This window comes from Oncorhynchus gorbuscha, unplaced genomic scaffold, assembly GCF_021184085.1.
Source record: "Oncorhynchus gorbuscha isolate QuinsamMale2020 ecotype Even-year unplaced genomic scaffold, OgorEven_v1.0 Un_scaffold_1489, whole genome shotgun sequence".
In the NCBI taxonomy this organism is placed as follows: Eukaryota; Metazoa; Chordata; class Actinopteri; order Salmoniformes; family Salmonidae; genus Oncorhynchus; species Oncorhynchus gorbuscha.
Window position 1 is genome coordinate 79,289 of NW_025746254.1, and position 19,685 is coordinate 98,973.

Here is a 19,685-nt window from a genome sequence, read left to right on the forward strand (position 1 = left end):
GTAGGACCTGCCTTGTTAAGAAGGTAGAAACTAGGGCCTGTAGGACCTGCCTTGTTGATAGTGTTGTTAACAAGGTAGAAACTAGGACCTGTAGGACCTGCCTTGTTGATAGTGTTGTTAACAAGGTAGAAACTAGGGCCTGTAGGACCTGCCTTGTTAAGAAGGTAGAAACTAGGACCTGTAGGACCTGCCTTGTTGATAGTGTTGTTAACAAGGTAGAAACTAGGGCCTGTAGGACCTGCCTTGTTGATAGTATTGTTAAGAAGGAAGAAACTAGGGCCTGTAGGACCTGCCTTGTTGATAGTGTTGTTAACAAGGTAGAAACTAGGGCCTGTAGGACCTGCCTTGTTGATAGTATTGTTAAGAAGGAAGAAACTAGGGCCTGTAGGACCTGCCTTGTTGATAGTATTGTTAAGAAGGTAGAAACTAGGGCCTGTAGGACCTGCCTTGTTAAGAAGGTAGAAACTAGGGCCTGTAGGACCTGCCTTGTTGATAGTATTGTTAAGAAGGTAGAAACTAGGGCCTGTAGGACCTGCCTTGTTAAGAAGGTAGAAACTAGGGCCAGTAGGACCTGCCTTGTTGATAGTATTGTTAAGAAGGTAGAAACTAGGGCCTGTAGGACCTGCCTTGTTAAGAAGGTAGAAACTAGGGCCTGTAGGACCTGCCTTGTTGATAGTTTTGTAAAGAAGGAAGAAACTAGGGCCTGTAGGACCTGCCTTGTTGATAGTATTGTTAAGAAGGTAGAAACTAGGGCCTGTAGGACCTGCCTTGTTAAGAAGGTAGAAACTAGGGCCTGTAGGACCTGCCTTGTTAAGAAGGTAGAAACTAGGGCCTGTAGGACCTGCCTTGTTAAGAAGGTAGAAACTAGGGCCTGTAGGACCTGCCTTGTTGATAGTGTTGTTAAGAAGGTAGAAACTAGGGCCTGTAGGACCTGCCTTGTTAAGAAGGTAGAAACTAGGGCCTGTAGGACCTGCCTGGTTGATAGTGTTGTTAAGAAGGTAGAAACTAGGGCCTGTAGGAGCTGCCTTGTTGATAGTGTTGTTAAGAAGGTAGAAACTAGGGCCTGTAGGACCTGCCTTGTTGATAGTGTTGTTAAGAAGGTAGAAACTAGGGCCTGTAGGACCTGCCTTGTTGATAGTGTTGTTAAGAAGGTAGAAACTAGGGCCTGTAGGACCTGCCTTGTTGATAGTGTTGTTAAGAAGGTAGAAACTAGGCCCTGTAGGACCTGCCTTGTTGATAGTGTTGTTAAGAAGGTAGAAACTAGGGCCTGTAGGACCTGCCTTGTTGATAGTTTTGTTAAGAAGGTAGAAACTAGGACCTGCCTTGTTGACAGTGTTGTTAAGAAGGTAGAAACTAGGGCCTGTAGGACCTGCCTTGTTGATAGTGTTGTTAAGAAGGTAGAAACTAGGGCCTGTAGGACCTGCCTTGTTGATAGTGTTGTTAAGAAGGTACAAACTAGGGCCTGTAGGACCTGCCTTGTTGATAGTGTTGTTAAGAAGGTAGAAACTAGGGCCTGTAGGACCTGCCTTGTTGATAGTGTTGTTAAGAAGGTAGAGCAGCACTTTATTATGGACAGACTTCTCCCCATCTTAGCAACTGTTGTATCAATATGTTTAGACCATGACAGTTTTACAATCCAGGGTTTAGTCACCTCAACTTGCTCAATTTCCACATGATTTATTATGAGATTTAGATGGGGTTTAGGGTTTTAGTGAGTGTTTTGTTCCAAATACAGTGCTTTTAGTTCTAGAAATATTTAAGGCTAACTTATTCCTTGCCACCCACTCTGAAACTAACTGCAGCTCTTTGTTGAGTGTTGCAGTCATTTCAGTCGCTGTAGTAGCTGACGTGTTGAGTGTTGCAGTCATTTCAGTCACTGTAGTAGCTGACGTGTATAGTGTTGAGTGTTGCAGTCATTTCAGTCACTGTAGTAGCTGACGTGTATAGTGTTGCAGTCATTTCAGTCACTGTAGTAGCTGACGTGTATAGTGTTGAGTGTTGCAGTCATTTCAGTCACTGTAGTAGCTGACGTGTATAGTGTTGCAGTCATTTCAGTCACTGTAGTAGCTGACGTGTATAGTGTTGAGTGTTGCAGTCATTTCAGTCACTGTAGTAGCTGACGTGTATAGTGTTGAGTGTTGCAGTCATTTCAGTCACTGTAGTAGCTGACGTGTATAGTGTTGCAGTCATTTCAGTCACTGTAGTAGCTGACGTGTATAGTGTTGAGTGTTGCAGTCATTTCAGTCACTGTAGTAGCTGACGTGTATAGTGTTGAGTGTTGCAGTCATTTCAGTCACTGTAGTAGCTGACGTGTATAGTGTTGAGTGTTGCAGTCATTTCAGTCACTGTAGTAGCTGACGTGTATAGTGTTGAGTGTTGCAGTCATTTCAGTCACTGTAGTAGCTGACGTGTATAGTGTTGAGTGTTGCAGTCATTACAGTCACTGTAGTAGTTGACGTGTATAGTGTTGAGTCATCCGCATACATAGACACTCTGGCTTACCTCAAAGCCAGTGACATGTCGTCAGTAAATATTGAAACAAGTAAGGGTCCTAGACAGCTGCCCTGGAGAATGCCTGATTCTACCTGGATTATGTTGGAGAGGCTTAAAGAACACCCCTCCCCTGTTAGACAGGTAACGCTTTATCCTTGAAAGATGCACAACACTAGTTTCTAGGTTAGATCATACATGGTGTGTGTGTGTGTGTATATACCTGCCAAACTGCAGAGGGAAGTTTTTCTGAATGCGGTAGAAGAGTTTCTCTCCAGAGTCCAGCTCTACGTAGAAGTACGGTGTCCCTGGAGGAGCAATCTGATAGAAAAAAAATATTATTTATTATTACCAAAAATGATCAGAAAATATGTAAAAGCAACTTGACAGTCCTGTTACAGTTAACGTCTGGGTGGTCCCGGGAATCCAACCCACTATCCTGGTGTTGCAAGCACCATGCTCTACCAAATGGCCTACAGACGACCACAGTTTCAGCTTTCAGCATTACCATCTCCCAGCATTACCACGCCCTAGCATTATCATCTCCCAAAATTACCATGTCCTAGCATTATCTCACAACATTACCGTGTCCTAGCATTATCTCACAACATTACCATGTCCTAGCATTATCTCACAACATTACCATGTCCTAGCATTATCTCACAACATTACCGTGTCCTAGCATTATCATCTCCTAGCATTGTTACCAACTAGCATTGTTATCATCAACTTAAAATGAAATACATGTTTTTAAACTTCAGTTGATCTGAAACATTCCTATGTTCACTCATTAGATGGTGGTTCTCCAGTGTTCCCACACATAAATACTGAGGCATTTGGATTGATATGGATTTGATGTTTAAAAATATATACACAGTACAAGTCAAACGTTTAGACACCTACTCATTGAAGGGGTTTTCTTTATTTGGACTATTTTCTACATTGTAGAGTAGTAGAAGACATCAAAACTATTAAAAAAGAAACACATGGAATCATGTAGTAACCCCCCCCCCAAAAAAGTTAACTATATAATATTTTTTATATTTGATTACCTTCAAATAGCCACCCTTTGCCTTGATGTTAGCTTTGCACACTTGGCATTCTCTCAACCAGCTTCACCTGGAATGCTTTCCCAACAGTCTTGACGGAGATCCCACATATGCTAAGCACTTGTTGGCTGCTTTTCCTTCACTCTGCAGTCCATCTCATCCCAAACCATCTCAATTGGGTTGAGGTCAGGTGATTGTGGAGGCCAGGTCATCTGATGCAGTACTCCATCACTCTCCTTGGTCAAATAGCCCTTACACAGCCCGGAGATGTGTTTTGGGTTGTTGTCCTGTTGAAAAACAAATGATATTCCCACGAAGCACAAACCAGATGGGATGGCGTGTCGCTGCAGAATGCTATGGTAGCCATGCTGGTTAAGGCCAAACCAGATGGGATCGCGTGTCGCTGCAGAATGCTGTGGTAGCCATGCTGGTTAAGGCCAAACCAGATGGGATCACGTGTCGCTGCAGAATGCTATGGTAGCCATGCTGGTTAAGTGTGACTTGAATTCTAAATCAAATCAGTGTCACAAGCAAAGCACCCCCACACCTCCTCCTCCATGCTTCACGCTGAGAACCACACATGCAGAGATCATCCGTTCACCTGCTCTGCGTCTCACAAAGACACGTTGGAACCAAAAATCTTAAATTTAAAACAGATTTCCATTGGTCTAATGTCCACTGCTCGTGTTTCTTGGCCCAAGCAAGTCTCTTCTTATTATTGGTGTCCTTTAGTAGTGGTTTCTTTGCAGCAATTCGACCACAAAGGCCTGATTCATGCAGTCTCCTCTGAACAGTTGATGTTGAGATGTGTCTGTTAGTTGAACTCTGTGAAGAATTTATTTTGGGCTGCATTCTGAGGCTGGTGACTCTAATGAACTTGTCCTCTGAGCAGAGGTAACTCTGGGTCTTCCTTTCCTGTGGCAGTCATAATGGTTTTTGCAACTGCACTTGAAAAATGTTCTTTAAAAAAAAGTTCTTTACCTTTTCCCGGATTGACTGACCTTCATGTCTTAAAGTAATGACGGTCGTCTCTTTGCTTATTTGAGCTGTTCTTGCCATAATATGGACTTGGTCTTTTACCAAATAGGGCTATCTTCTGTATACCACCCCTACCTTGTCACAACACCATTAATTGGCTCAAACACATTGAGGAAATAAATTCCACAAATTAACTTTTAACAAGGCACACCTTTTAATTGAAATGCGTTCCAGGTGACTACCTCGTGAAGCTGGTGGAGAGAATACCAAGAGTGTTTCAAAGTGGTCAAGGCAAACGCTAGCTACTTTGAAGAATCTCAAATATATTTTGATTTGTTTAAACACTTTTGTGGTTACTACATGATTCCATATGTGTTATTTCATAGCTTTGATGTCTTCACTATTATTCTACAATGTAGAAAATAGTAAACATTTAAAAACATAAAATTTAAAAAACCTTGAATGACTAGGTGTGTCAGGACTGTTCTCTAGGTACTTAACCATGTCAGGACTGTTCTCTAGGTACTTAACCATGTCAGGACTGTTCTCTGGGTACTTAACCATGTCAGGACTGTTCTCTGGGTACTTAACCATGTCAGGACTGTTCTCTAGGTACTTACCCATGTCAGGACTGTTCTCTAGGTACTTACCCATGTCAGGACTGTTCTCTAGGTACTTACCCATGTCAGGACTGTTCTCTAGGTACTTAACCATGTCAGGACTGTTCTCTAGGTACTTAACCATGTCAGGACTGTTCTCTGGGTACTTAATCATGTCAGGACTGTTCTCTGGGTACTTAATCATGTCAGGACTGTTCTCTGGGTACTTAATCATGTCAGGACTGTTCTCTGGGTACTTAATCATGTCAGGACTGTTCTCTAGGTACTTAACCATGTCAGGACTGTTCTCTGGGTACTTAACCATGTCAGGACTGTTCTCTAGGTACTTAATCATGTCAGGACTGTTCTCTAGGTACTTAACCATGTCAGGACTGTTCTCTAGGTACTTAACCATGTCAGGACTGTTCTCTGGGTACTTAACCATGTCAGGACTGTTCTCTAGGTACTTAACCATGTCAGGACTGTTCTCTAGGTACTTAACCATGTCAGGACTGTTCTCTAGGTACTTAACCATGTCAGGACTGTTCTCTAGGTACTTAACCATGTCAGGACTGTTCTCTAGGTACTTAATCATGTCAGGACTGTTCTCTGGGTACTTAACCATGTCAGGACTGTTCTCTGGGTACTTAACCATGTCAGGACTGTTCTCTGGGTACTTAACCATGTCAGGACTGTTCTCTGGGTACTTAACCATGTCAGGACTGTTCTCTGGGTACTTAACCATGTCAGGACTGTTCTCTGGGTACTTAACCATGTCAGGACTGTTCTCTGGGTACTTAACCATGTCAGGACTGTTCTCTGGGTACTTAATCATGTCAGGACTGTTCTCTGGGTACTTAACCATGTCAGGACTGTTCTCTGGGTACTTAATCATGTCAGGACTGTTCTCTGGGTACTTAACCATGTCAGGACTGTTCTCTGGGTACTTAACCATGTCAGGACTGTAGACAGTTTGGGTTTAACCATGTCAGGACTGTGTTACTTAACCATGTCAGTGACAGGTTGTATCCTAGGACTAATTCTCTGGATATTTAACCATGTTGTAGAACATGGTCCAGTATCAGAACCTGTTTGAGGTGTTCTGTGTGTGTACCTGTTTGAGGTGTGTGTGTGTGTGTACCTCATTTGAGGACTGTTCTCTGTGTGTGTAACCATGTTTGAGGACTGTTCTGTGTGTGTGTACCTGTTTGAGGACTGTTCTCTGTGGTGTGTGTACCTGTTTGAGGACTGTTCTGTGGTGTGTAACCTGTTTGAGGACTGTTCTCTGTGTGTGTACCTGTTTGAGGTGTGGACTGTGTGTGTTTGTGTGTGTACCTGTTTGAGGTGTGTGTGTGTGTGTGTGTGTACCTGTTTGAGGTGTGTGCTGTGTGTGTTAACCATGTTTGAGTGTGTGTGTGTGTGTGTGTGTACCTGTTTGAGGTGTGTGTGTACCTGTGTGTGTGTGTGTACCTGTTTGAGGTGTGTGTGTGTGTACCTGTGTGTTTGAGGTGTGTGTGTGTGTGTGTGTGTGTGTGTGTGTGTGTGTGTGTGTGTGTGTGTGTGTGTGTGTGTGTGTGTGTGTGTGTGTGTGTACCTGTTTGTGTGTGTGTGTGTGTGTACCTGTTTGAGGTCAGTGTGTTGTGGTATCTCCATCAGCTCCATGTTCTGTTCCTGCGCCTGCAGCATGAAGGCTTCTTTAATATCTTCAGTGGTACACTTATCCTCTGGTACTGGTACTACCTGGGGAGGGACAGACTGTTACAGGGGCTGTTCTACCTCCCTGGGGAGGGACAGACTGTTACAGGGGCTGTTCTACCTCCCTGGGGAGGGACAGACTGTTACAGGGGCTGTTCTACCTCCCTGGGGAGGGACAGACTGTTACAGGGGCTGTTCTACCTCCCTGGGGAGGGACAGACTGTTACAGGGGCTGTTCTACCTCCCTGGGGAGGGACAGACTGTTACAGGGCCTGTTCTACCTCCCTAGGGAGGGACAGACTGTTACAGGGGCTGTTCTACCTCCCTGGGGAGGGACAGACTGTTACAGGGGCTGTTCTACCTCCCTGGGGAGGGACTGTTACAGGGTCTGTTCTACCTCCCTGGGGAGGGACAGGCTGTTCTACCTCCCTGGGGAGGGACAGACTGTTACAGGGGCTGTTCTACCTCCCTGGGGAGGGACAGACTGTTACAGGGGCTGTTCCACCTCCCTGGGGAAGGACAGACTGTTACAGGGGCTGTTCTACCTCCCTGGGGAGGGACAGACTGTTACAGGGGTGTTCTACCTCCCTGGGGAGGGACAGACTGTTACAGGGGCTGTTCTACCTCCCTGGGGAGGGACAGACTGTTACAGGGGCTGTTCTACCTCCCTGGGGAGGGACAGACTGTTACAGGGGCTGTTCACCTCCCTGGGGAGGGACAGACTGTTACAGGGGCTGTTCCACCTCCCTGGGGAAGGACAGACTGTTACAGGGGCTGTTCTACCTCCCTGGGGAGGGACAGACTGTTACAGGGGGCGTTCTACCTCCCTGGGGAGGGACAGACTGTTACAGGGGCTGTTCTACCTCCCTGGGGAGGGACAGACTGTTACAGGGGCTGTTCTACCTCCCTGGGGAGGGACAGACTGTTACAGGGGCTGTTCTACCTCCCTGGGGAGGGACAGACTGTTACAGGGGCTGTTCTACCTCCCTGGGGAGGGACAGACTGTTACAGGGGCTGTTCCACCTCCCTGGGGAGGGACTGTAACAGAAATGAAATGAGTGATTATCATGACAACTGATGGGCAGGCTGGCCCTGAGGGGTGAGTGTAGTCTAGTCTACCTGTAGTCAGGCTGGCCCTGAGGGGTGAGTCTAGTCTAGTCTACCTGTAGTCAGGCTGGCCCTGAGGGGTGAGTGTCGTCTAGTCTACCTGTAGTCAGGCTGGCCCTGAGGGTTGAGTGTCGTCTAGTCTACCTGTAGTCAGGCTGGCCCTGAGGGGTGAGTCTAGTCTAGTCTACCTGTAGTCAGGCTGGCCCTGAGGGGTGAGTCTAGTCTAGTCTACCTGTAGTCAGGCTGGCCCTGAGGGGTGAGTCTAGTCTAGTCTACCTGTAGTCAGGCTGGCCCTGAGGGGTGAGTCTAGTCTAGTCTACCTGTAGTCAGGCTGGCCCTGAGGGGTGAGTGTCGTCTAGTCTACCTGTAGTCAGGCTGGCCCTGAGGGGTGAGTGTAGTTTAGTCTACCTGTATCTGGGCAGGCTGGCCCTGAGGGGTGAGTCTAGTCTAGTCTACCTGTAGTCAGGCTGGCCCTGAGGGGTGAGTCTAGTCTAGTCTACCTGTAGTCAGGCTGGCCCTGAGGGGTGAGTCTAGTCTAGTCTACCTGTAGTCAGGCTGGCCCTGAGGGGTGAGTGTAGTCTAGTCTACCTGTATCTGGGCAGGCTGGCCCTGAGGGGTGAGTCTAGTCTAGTCTACCTGTAGTCAGGCTGGCCCTGAGGGGTGAGTGTAGTCTAGTCTACCTGTAGTCAGGCTGGCCCTGAGGGGTGAGTCTAGTCTAGTCTACCTGTAGTCAGGCTGGCCCTGAGGGGTGAGTCTAGTCTAGTCTACCTGTAGTCAGGCTGGCCCTGAGGGGTGAGTCTAGTCTAGTCTACCTGTATCTGGGCAGGCTGGCCCTGAGGGGTGAGTCTAGTCTAGTCTACCTGTATCTGGGCAGGCTGACCCTGAGGGGTGAGTCTAGTCTAGTCTACCTGTAGTCAGGCTGGCCCTGAGGGGTGAGTCTAGTCTAGTCTACCTGTAGTCAGGCTGGCCCTGAGGGGTGAGTGTAGTCTAGTCTACCTGTAGTCAGGCTGGCCCTGAGGGGTGAGTCTAGTCTAGTCTACCTGTATCTGGGCAGGCTGGCCCTGAGGGGTGAGTCTAGTCTAGTCTACCTGTAGTCAGGCTGGCCCTGAGGGGTGAGTCTAGTCTAGTCTACCTGTAGTCAGGCTGGCCCTGAGGGGTGAGTGTAGTCTAGTCTACCTGTATCTGGGCAGGCTGGCCCTGAGGGGTGAGGGTCGTCTAGTCTACCTGTAGTCAGGCTGGCCCTGAGGGGTGAGTCTAGTCTAGTCTACCTGTATCTGGGCAGGCTGGCCCTGAGGGGTGAGGGTCTAGTCTAGTCTACCTGTAGTCAGGCTGGCCCTGAGGGTGAGTGTCGTCTAGTCTACCTGTAGTCAGGCTGGCCCTGAGGGGTGAGTGTAGTCTAGTCTATCTGTAGTCAGGCTGGCCCTGAGGGGTGAGTCTAGTCTAGTCTACCTGTAGTCAGGCTGGCCCTGAGGGGTGAGTCTAGTCTAGTCTACCTGTAGTCAGGCTGGCCCTGAGGGGTGAGTCTAGTCTAGTCTACCTGTAGTCAGGCTGGCCCTGAGGGGTGAGTCTAGTCTAGTCTATCTGTAGTCAGGCTGGCCCTGAGGGGTGAGTCTAGTCTAGTCTACCTGTAGTCAGGCTGGCCCTGAGGGGTGAGTCTAGTCTACCTGTAGTCAGGCTGGCCCTGAGGGATGAGTGTAGTCTAGTCTACCTGTAGTCAGGCTGGCCCTGAGGGGTGAGTGTCGTCTAGTCTACCTGTAGTCAGGCTGGCCCTGAGGGGTGAGTCTAGTCTAGTCTACCTGTAGTCAGGCTGGCCCTGAGGGGTGAGTGTAGTCTAGTCTACCTGTATCTGGGCAGGCTGGCCCTGAGGGGTGAGGGTCGTCTAGTCTACCTGTAGTCAGGCTGGCCCTGAAGGGTGAGTGTCGTCTAGTCTACCTGTAGTCAGGCTGGCCCTGAGGGGTGAGTGTAGTCTAGTCTACCTGTATCTGGGCAGGCTGGCCCTGAGGGGTGAGGGTCGTCTAGTCTACCTGTAGTCAGGCTGGCCCTGAGGGGTGAGTGTAGTCTAGTCTACCTGTAGTCAGGCTGGCCCTGAGGGGTGAGTGTCGTCTAGTCTATCTGTAGTCAGGCTGGCCCTGAGGGGTGAGTCTAGTCTAGTCTACCTGTAGTCAGGCTGGCCCTGAAGGGTGAGTCTAGTCTAGTCTACCTGTAGTCAGGCTGGCCCTGAGGGATGAGTCTAGTCTAGTCTACCTGTAGTCAGGCTGGCCCTGAGGGGTGAGTCTAGTCTACTCTACCTGTAGTCAGGCTGGCCCTGAAGGGTGAGTGTCGTCTAGTCTACCTGTAGTCAGGCTGGCCCTGAGGGGTGAGTCTAGTCTAGTCTACCTGTAGTCAGGCTGGCCCTGAGGGGTGAGTCTAGTCTAGTCTACCTGTAGTCAGGCTGGCCCTGAAGGGTGAGTGTCATCTAGTCTACCTGTAGTCAGGCTGGCCCTGAGGGGTGAGTCTAGTCTAGTCTACCTTTAGTCAGGCTGGCCCTGAGGGGTGAGGGTCGTCTAGTCTACCTGTAGTCAGGCTGGCCCTGAGGGGTGAGTGTAGTATAGTCTACCTGTAGTCAGGCTGGCCCTGAGGGGTGAGTGTAGTCTAGTCTACCTGTAGTCAGGCTGGCCCTGAGGGGTGAGTCTAGTCTAGTCTACCTGTAGTCAGGCTGGCCCTGAGGGGTGAGTCTAGTCTAGTCTACCTGTAGTCAGGCTGGCCCTGAGGGGTGAGTGTAGTCTAGTCTACCTGTAGTCAGGCTGGCCCTGAGGGGTGAGTGTCGTCTAGTCTACCTGTAGTCAGGCTGGCCCTGAGGGGTGAGTGTAGTCTACCTGTAGTCAGGCTGGCCCTGAGGGGTGAGTGTAGTCTAGTCTACCTGTAGTCAGGCTGGCCCTGAGGGATGAGGGTCGTCTAGTCTACCTGTAGTCAGGCTGGCCCTGAGGGGTGAGTGTAGTCTAGTCTACCTGGATCTGTAGGTGTTGGCTGTGGTAGTTCCTCTCAAACAGAACACAGCGCTGTCCTTTGCTCTTATAGAAGGTCCTGACAGCCATCTTGTATCGGTCCAGTTCTTTGACCACCTCAGAGCTCAGTTCCACTACTGACTGGTAGTGGCCGATGGGCAGTACCAACACATGCTGAGGGGTTAGACTGCCCTTAGCAAGGGCCAGGTAGCACTGAGGAAAAATACATCAACACAAAATGGTTAACTGGGGGCTTCAGAGCCCTTTAAACAGAACAACCTCTTTCTACTATCTGTTGTAATACTCAGACTGTGTGTGTGTGGAAACTCACATGTGTCCCAATGCTGATGACCAGGTGTTTCTCTACCTGAGGGCTGGCCAGACAGAACCAACAGGGACCGCTGGGCTGAGCTGAACCAGACACACAGAGAGAGAGAGAGAGACATACATGAGAGGGTGGGAGACGGTGAGGGTGTGTGTATAAGGGTATGGGAGGGTGTGTGTGTGTGTCTGTGAGAGCGAGGGTGGGAGACGGTGAGGGTGTGTGTCTGTGAGAGCTGAACCAGACACAGAGAGAGAGAGAGACATACATGAGAGGGTGGGAGACGGTGAGGGTGTGTGTCTGTGAGAGCGAGGGAGGGAGACTCACGGGGTCTGCGGGGTTGTTTAGGCCTGTCTAGATCAAAGGGCAGTCTCTGACTCTGCCGGTCTGAATCCCACGGCTGTCCTTGATTCTGCCCGTCTCCGTCCGAGGGCCTCTTCCTACCACGCCCCCCTGGCCACGCCCCCCTCCACGCTGCTTCTTCCCCAGGTCAAAGAAGAACTGAGATGCCGGCTCCTGAGAGAGATACACACAGTATACAAAACATTAAGAACACTTTCCATGACAAACTGACCAGGTGAATCCAGGTGAAAGCTATGATCCCTTATCGATGTCACTTGTTAAATCCACTTCAGAGTAGATGAAGGAGAGGAGACAGGTTAAATCCACTTCAGAGTAGATGAAGGAGAGGAGACAGGTTAAATCCACTTCAGAGTAGATGAAGGGGAGGAGACAGGTTGAAGAATGATATTTAAGCCTTGAGACAGTGATATGGGAATGTGTGCCATTCAGAGGGTGAAAGGGGAAGACAACATATTTAAGCCTTGAGACAGTGATATGGGAATGTGTGCCATTCAGAGGGTGAATGGGGAAGACAACATATTTAAGTGCCTCTGAACGGGTTATGGTAGTAGGTGCCAGGAGAACCAGTTTGGGTCAAGAACTGCAACGTTGCTGGGGTTTTCACACTCAACCGTTTCCCGTGTGTATCGAGAATGGTCCATCACCTAAAGCACATCCAACGTGACACAACAGTGGGAAGCATTGGAGTCACCATGGCAACCATCATCACCTAAAGGACATCCGACGTGACACAAGAGTGGGAAGCCTTGGAGTCACCATGGCAACCATCATCACCTAAAGGACATCCGACGTGACACAACAGTGATAAGCCTTGGAGTCGACATGGCAACCATCATCACCTAAAGGACATCCGACGTGTCACAACAGTGAAAGTGCTATGATCCCTGAGTCGACATGGCAAATCATCACCTAAAGGACATCCGACGTGTCACAACAGGTTGGAGTCGACATGGCAAATCATCACCTAAAGCACATCCGACGTGACACAACAGTGGGAAGCCTTGGAGTCGACATGGCAACCATCATCACCTAAAGCACATCCGACGTGTCACAACAGTGTTGGAGTCGACATGGCAACCATCATCACCTAAAGGACATCCGACGTGACACAACAGTGATAAGCCTTGGAGTCGACATGGCAACCATCATCACCTAAAGCACATCCGACGTGACACAACAGTGGGAAGCCTTGGAGTCGACATGGCAACCATCATCACCTAAAGGACATCCGACGTGTCACAACAGTGTTGGAGTCGACATGGCAACCATCATCACCTAAAGCACATCCGACGTGACACAACAGTGGGAAGCCTTGGAGTCGACATGGCAACCATCATCACCTAAAGGACATCCGACGTGACACAACAGTGATAAGCCTTGGAGTCGACATGGCAACCATCATCACCTAAAGGACATCCGACGTGACACAACAGTGGGAAGCCTTGGGGAATGGCAACCATCATTAAAGCACATCCGACGTGACACAACAGTGGGAAGCCTTGGAGTCGACATGGCAACCATCATCACCTAAAGGACATCCGACGTGTCACAACAGTGTTGGGGACATGGCAACCATCATCACCTAAAGCACATCCGACGTGACACAACAGTGGGAAGCCTTGGAGTCGACATGGCAACCATCATCACCTAAAGGACATCCGACGTGTCACAACAGTGTTGGAGTCGACATGGCAACCATCATCGCCTAAAGCACATCCGACGTGACACAACAGTGGGAAGCCTTGGAGTCGACATGGCAACCATCATCACCTAAAGGACATCCGACGTGTCACAACAGTGGGAAGCCTTGGAGTCGACATGGCAACCATCATCACCTAAAGCACATCCGACGTGACACAACAGTGGGAAGCATTGGAGTCACCATGGCAACCATCATCACCTAAAGGACATCCGACGTGACACAACAGTGGGAAGCCTTGGAGTCGACATGGCAACCATCATCACCTAAAGCACATCCGACGTGACACAACAGTGGGAAGCCTTGGAGTCGACATGGGCCAGCATCCCTGTGGAACGCTTTCAACACCTTGCAGTCCACGACCCAATGAATTGAGGCTGTTCTGAGGTCTAAAGGGGAGGAGCAACTCAATATGAGGAAGGTGTTCTTAATGTTTTGTCCACTCAGTGTATATTTGCTGTCTGCATTGTCAAAGCGGTGTGTGTTTCCAAGGCTATTTTCTGATGATGATTCCTTATTGGAACTTGGCCTTTAAATCATGAGTGTCCTTAAGTCTTGTTTTAAATGTCTATTCAGCCCCACGGTCTGGCTTGATGCTTTGGCACCGGAAGGACAACAGGAAGACGATTTAGAGATGCCCTTTCCTCCGGAGGGGAATGAGATGCCCTTTCCTCCGGAGGGGAATGAGATGCCCTCTCCTCCGGGAGGGGAATGAGATGCCCTTTCTCCTCCGGAGGGGAATGAGATATTTTTCCTCCGGAGGGGAATGAGATGCCCTCTCCTCCGGAGGGGAATGAGATGCCCTCTCCTCCGGAGGGGAATGAGATGCCCTTTCCTCCGGAGGGGAATGAGATGCCCTTTCCTCCGGAGGGAATGAGGCCCATTCCTCCGGAGGGGAATGAGATGCCCTTTCCTCCGGAGGGGAATGAGATGCCCTCTCCTCCGGAGGGGAATGAGATGCCCTTCCTCCGGAGGGGAATGAGATGCCCTCTCCTCCGGAGGGGAATGAGATGCCCTTTCCTCCGGAGGGGAATGAGATGCCCTTTCCTCCGGAGGGGAATGAGATGCCCGTCCTCCGGAGGGGAATGAGATGCCTCTTCCTCCGGAGGGGAATGAGATGCCCTTTCCTCCGGAGGGGAATGAGATGCCCTCATCTCCGGAGGGGAATGAGATGCCCTTCCTCCGGAGGGGAATGAGATGCCCTTCCTCCGGAGGGGAATGAGATGCCCTTCCTCCGGAGGGGAATGAGATGCCCTCTCCTCCGGAGGGGAATGAGATGCCCTCTCCTCCGGAGGGGAATGAGATGCCCTCTCCTCCGGAGGGGAATGAGATGCCCTCCTCCGGAGGGGAATGAGATGTCCCTCTATTTCCTCCGGAGGGGAATGAGATGCCCTATTGGAACCTCCGGGAGGGGAATGAGATGCCCTATTCAGCTCCGGAGGGGAATGATGCCCCTTCCTCCGGAGGGGAATGAGATGCCCTCTCCTCCGGAGGGGAATGAGATGCCCTTCTCCTCCGGAGGGGAATGAGATGCCCTTCCTCCGGAGGGGAATGAGATGCCCTCTCCTCCGGAGGGGAATGAGATGCCCTCTCCTCCGGAGGGGAATGAGATGCCCTCTCCTCCGGAGGGGAATGAGATGCCCTCTCCTCCGGAGGGGAATGAGATGCCCTCTCCTCCGGAGGGGAATGAGATGCCCTCTCCTCCGGAGGGGAATGAGATGCCCTCTCCTCCGGAGGGGAATGAGATGCCCTCTCCTCCGGAGGGGAATGAGATGCCCTCTCCTCCGGAGGGGAATGAGATGCCCTCTCCTCCGGAGGGGAATGAGATGCCCTCTCCTCCGGAGGGGAATGAGATGCCCTCTCCTCCGGAGGGGAATGAGATGTGCTGCCGACCTCAAGGTAGAACGTCTTCCCATGTCTGTCTGTCTGTTAAACCTTTTATAGTTGTTGGCCTTCTACACTACATGACCAAAAGTATGTGGACACCTGCACATCCAAAATCTCATTGCGAAATCATGGGCATTAATATGGAGTAAGTCCCCCCCTTTGCTGCTATAACAGCCTCCACTCTTCTGGGAAGGCTTTCCACTAGATGTTGGAACATTGCTGCTATAACAGCCTCCACTATTCTGGGAAGGCTTTCCACTAGATGTTGGAACATTGCTGCTATAACAGCCTCCACTCTTCTGGGAAGGCTTTCCACTAGATGTTGGAACATTGCTGCTATAACAGCCTCCACTCTTCTGGGAAGGCTTTCCACTAGATGTTGGAACATTGCTGTAATAACAGCCTCCACTCTTCTGGGAAGGATTTCCACTAGATGTTGGAACATTGCTGCTATAACAGCCTCCACTCTTCTGGGAAGGCTTTCCACTAGAGGTTGGAACATTGCTGTGGGGACTTGCTTCCATTCAGCCACAAGAGCATTTGTGAGGTCGGGCACTGATGTTGGGCGATTAGACCTGGCTCACAGTCGCCGTTCCAATTCATCCCAAAGGTGTTTGATGGGGTTGAGGTCAGGGCTCTGACCAGGACAGTCAAGTTCTTCCACACCGATCTCTAAAAAAACATTTCTGTATGGACCTGGCTTTGTGCTCTGGGGCATGGTCATGCTGAAACAGGAAAGGACCTTGCCCAAACTGTTGCCCCAAAGTTGGAGGCACCGACTCATCTATAATGTACAGTGCCTTCGGAAAGTATTCTGAACCCTTGACCTTTTCAAAATTCTTATGTTACGGCCTTATTCCAAAATAAAAACAAACCTCCGCAATCTACACACAATACCCGATAATGACATAGCGAAATCAGGTTCAAATGTATTAAAATAAAAAAACAGAAATACCTTATTTACATAAGTATTCAGACCCTTTGATACGAGACTCCAAATTGAGCTCAGGTGCATCCTGTTTCCATTGATCATCCTTGAGATGTTTCTACAACTTGGAGTCCACCTGTGGTAAATTCAACTGATTGGACATGGTATGGAAAGGCACACACCTGTCTATATAAGGTCCCACAGTTGACAGTGCATGTCAGAGCAAAAACCAAGCCATGAGGTCAAAGGAATTGTCCGTAGAGCTCCTAGACAGGATTGTGTCAAGACACAGATCTGGGGAAGGGTATCAAAAAAATGTCTGCAACATTGAAGGTCCCCAAGAACACAGTGGCCTCCATCATTCTTAAATGGAAGAAGTTTGGAACCACCAAGACTCTTCCTAGAGCTGGCCAGCCGTCCAAACTGACCAATCGGGGGAGAAGAGCCTTGGTCAGGGAGGTGACCAAGAACCCGATGGTTACTCTGGCAGAGCTCCAGAGTTCCTCTGTGGAGATGGGAGAACCTTCCAGAAGGACAACCCTCTCTGTAGTACTTCACCAACCAGGCCTTTATGGTAGAGTGGCCAGACTGAAGCCACTCCTCAATAAAAACGCACATGCCTGCTTGAAGTTAGCCAAAAAGGCACCGAAAGACTCTCAGAGCTGTGGTTTGACGAAACCAAGATTCAACTGTTTGGCCTGAACACCAAGCATCACGTCTGGAGGAAACCACCATCCCTCCGGTGAAACATGGGGGTGGCAGCATTGTGCTGTGGGGGTGTTTTTCAGCGGCAGGGACTAGGAGACTAGTCAGGATTGAGGAAAAGATGAACAGAGTAAAGTACAGAGAGATCCTTGATGAAAACCTGCTCCAGACATCAGACTGGGGCGAAGGTTACATTTACATTTACATTTAAGTCATTTAGCAGACGCTCTTATCCAGAGCGACTTACAAATTGGTGCATTCACCTTATGACATCCAGTGGGACAGTCACTTAACAATAGTGCATCTAAAACTTAGGGGGGGGGTGGGGTGAGAGGGATTACTTAACCTATCCTAGGTATTCCTTAAAGAGGTGGGGTTTCAGGTGTCTCCGGAAGGTGGTGATTGACTCCGCTGTCCTGGCGTCGTGAGGGAGTTTGTTCCACCATTGGGGGGGCCAGGGCAGCGAACAGTTTTGACTGGGCTGAGCGGGAGCTGTACTTCCTCAGTGGTAGGGAGGCGAGCAGGCCAGAGGTGGATGAACGCAGTGCCCTTGTTTGGGTGTAGGGCCTGATCAGAGCCTGGAGGTACTGAGGTGCCGTTCCCCTCACAGCTCCGTAGGCAAGCACCATGGTCTTGTAGCGGATGCGAGCTTCAACTGGAAGCCAGTGGAGAGAACGGAGGAGCGGGGTGACGTGAGAGAACTTGGGAAGGTTGAACACCAGACGGGCTGCGGCGTTCTGGATGAGTTGAAGGGGTTTAATGGCACAGGCAGGGAGCCCAGCCAACAGCGAGTTGCAGTAATCCAGACGGGAGATGACAAGTGCCTGGATTAGGACCTGCGCCGCTTCCTGTGTGAGGCAGGGTCGTACTCTGCGGATGTTGTAGAGCATGAACCTACAGGAACGGGCCACCGCCTTGATGTTAGTTGAGAACGACAGGTTCACCTTCTAACAGACCAACGAACCTAAGCACACAGCCAAGACAACCCAGGAGTGGCTTTGGGACAAGTCTCTGGACGTCGAGTGGCCCAGGCAGAGCCCGGGAATTTAACCCAATCAAACATCTCTGGAGAGACCTAAAAATAGCTGTGCAGCGATGCTCCCCATTCAACCTAACAGAGCTTGAGAGGATCTGCAGAGAAGAATGGGAGATCCTCCCCAAATACAGGTGTGCCAAGCTTGTAGCATCAGACCCAAGAAGACTCTAGGCTGTAATCTGACAGAGGTGCTTCAACAAAGTACTGAGTAAAGGGTCTGAATACTTATGTAAATGTGATATTTCTGTTTATTTCATTATAAATTAGCAAACATGGAAACCCATTTCATGAAGCTCCCGGCGAACAGTTCTTGTGCTGACGTTGCTTCCAGAGGCAGTTTGGAACCCGGTAGTGAGCGCTGCAACAGAGGCAGTTTGGAACTCGGTAGTGAGCGCTGCAACAGAGGCAGTTTGGAACCCGGTAGTGAGTGCTGCAACAGAGGCAGTTTGGAACCCGGTAGTGAGTGCTGCAACAGAGGCAGTTTGGAACCCGGTAGTGAGCGCTGCAACAGAGGCAGTTTGGAACTCCGTAGTGAGCACTGCAACAGAGGCAGTTTGGAACTCGGTAGTGAGCGCTGCAACAGAGGCAGTTTGGAACTCAGTAGTGAGCGCTGCAACAGAGGCAGTTTGGAACTCAGTAGTGAGCGCTGCAACAGAGGCAGTTTGGAACCCGGTAGTGAGTGCTGCAACAGAGGCAGTTTGGAACCCGGTAGTGAGCGCTGCAACAGAGGCAGTTTGGAACTCGGTAGTGAGCGCTGCAACAGAGGCAGTTTGGAACTCAGTAGTGAGCACTGCAACAGAGGCAGTTTGGAACTCGGTAGTGAGCGCTGCAACAGAGGCAGTTTGGAACTCAGTAGTGAGCGCTGCAACAGAGGCAGTTTGGAACTCAGTAGTGAGCGCTGCAACAGAGGCAGTTTGGAACTCGGTAGTGAGTGATGCAACAGAGGCAGTTTGGAACTCGGTAGTGAGTGCTGCAACAGAGGCAGTTTGGAACTCAGTAGTGAGCGCTGCAACAGAGGCAGTTTGGAACTCGGTAGTGAGTGCTGCAACCGAGAACAGAGTGTTTTTACGCGCTACATGTTTCAGCACTCGGCAGTCCCGTTCTGTGAGCTAGTGTGGACCACCACTTCACGGCTGAGCCATTACTGCTCCTAGACTTCACAATAACAGCACTTACAGTTGAAGGTGGCAGCTCGAGCAGCGCAGTAATTTGACAAACTGACTGGTTGGAAAGGTGGCATCCTATGACGTTGCCACGTTGAAAGTCACTGAGCTCTTCAGTAAGGCCATTCTATTGCCGATATCGGTCTATGGAGATCGCATGGCTGGGTGCTCTATTTTATACACGTCAGCAACAGATGTGGCCCGAAATAGACGAATACACTAATTTGAAGGGGTGTGGACATATACTCGTCTCTATATAGTATATATATATAAATAGACGAATACACTAATTTGAAGGGGTGTGGACCTATACTCGTCTCTATATAGTGTCTTAGTTGTTGGCCTTTGTTTAGCATGAAGATCTAAACCCTGAGAGATTTTCAGATCCTAAGAGTGTGTGTGAGTACCTGGACAGTAGGGTCAGATAGAGTGTGTGTGAGTACCTGGACAGTAGGGTCAGATAGAGTGTGTGTGAGTACCTGGACAGTAGGGTCAGATAGAGTGTGTGTGAGTACCTGGACAGTAGGGTCAGATAGAGTGTGTGTGAGTACCTGGACAGTAGGGTCAGATAGAGTGTGTGTGAGTACCTGGACAGTAGGGTCAGATAGAGTGTGTGTGAGTACCTGGACAGTAGGGTCAGATAGAGTGTGTGTGAGTACCTGGACAGTAGGGTCAGATAG

At 49.8% G+C, this 19,685-nt stretch overlaps 1 protein-coding gene across 1 annotated transcript in view; it reads right to left on the minus strand.

The window, feature by feature from the left end:
- Positions 1–19,685, minus strand: part of LOC124023051 (CWF19-like protein 1) — a 35,800-nt gene that overhangs the window by 7,856 nt on the left and 8,259 nt on the right. Inside the window, exons 10-15 of the mRNA XM_046337642.1 lie at positions 11,683–11,737; positions 11,552–11,611; positions 11,234–11,313; positions 10,906–11,115; positions 6,737–6,856; positions 2,714–2,811 (exon numbers count right to left, since the gene is read on the minus strand). Coding sequence (XP_046193598.1) covers positions 2,714–2,811; positions 6,737–6,856; positions 10,906–11,115; positions 11,234–11,313; positions 11,552–11,611; positions 11,683–11,737 — 623 coding nt within the window. The remainder of the gene's footprint in view (positions 1–2,713; positions 2,812–6,736; positions 6,857–10,905; positions 11,116–11,233; positions 11,314–11,551; positions 11,612–11,682; positions 11,738–19,685) is intronic.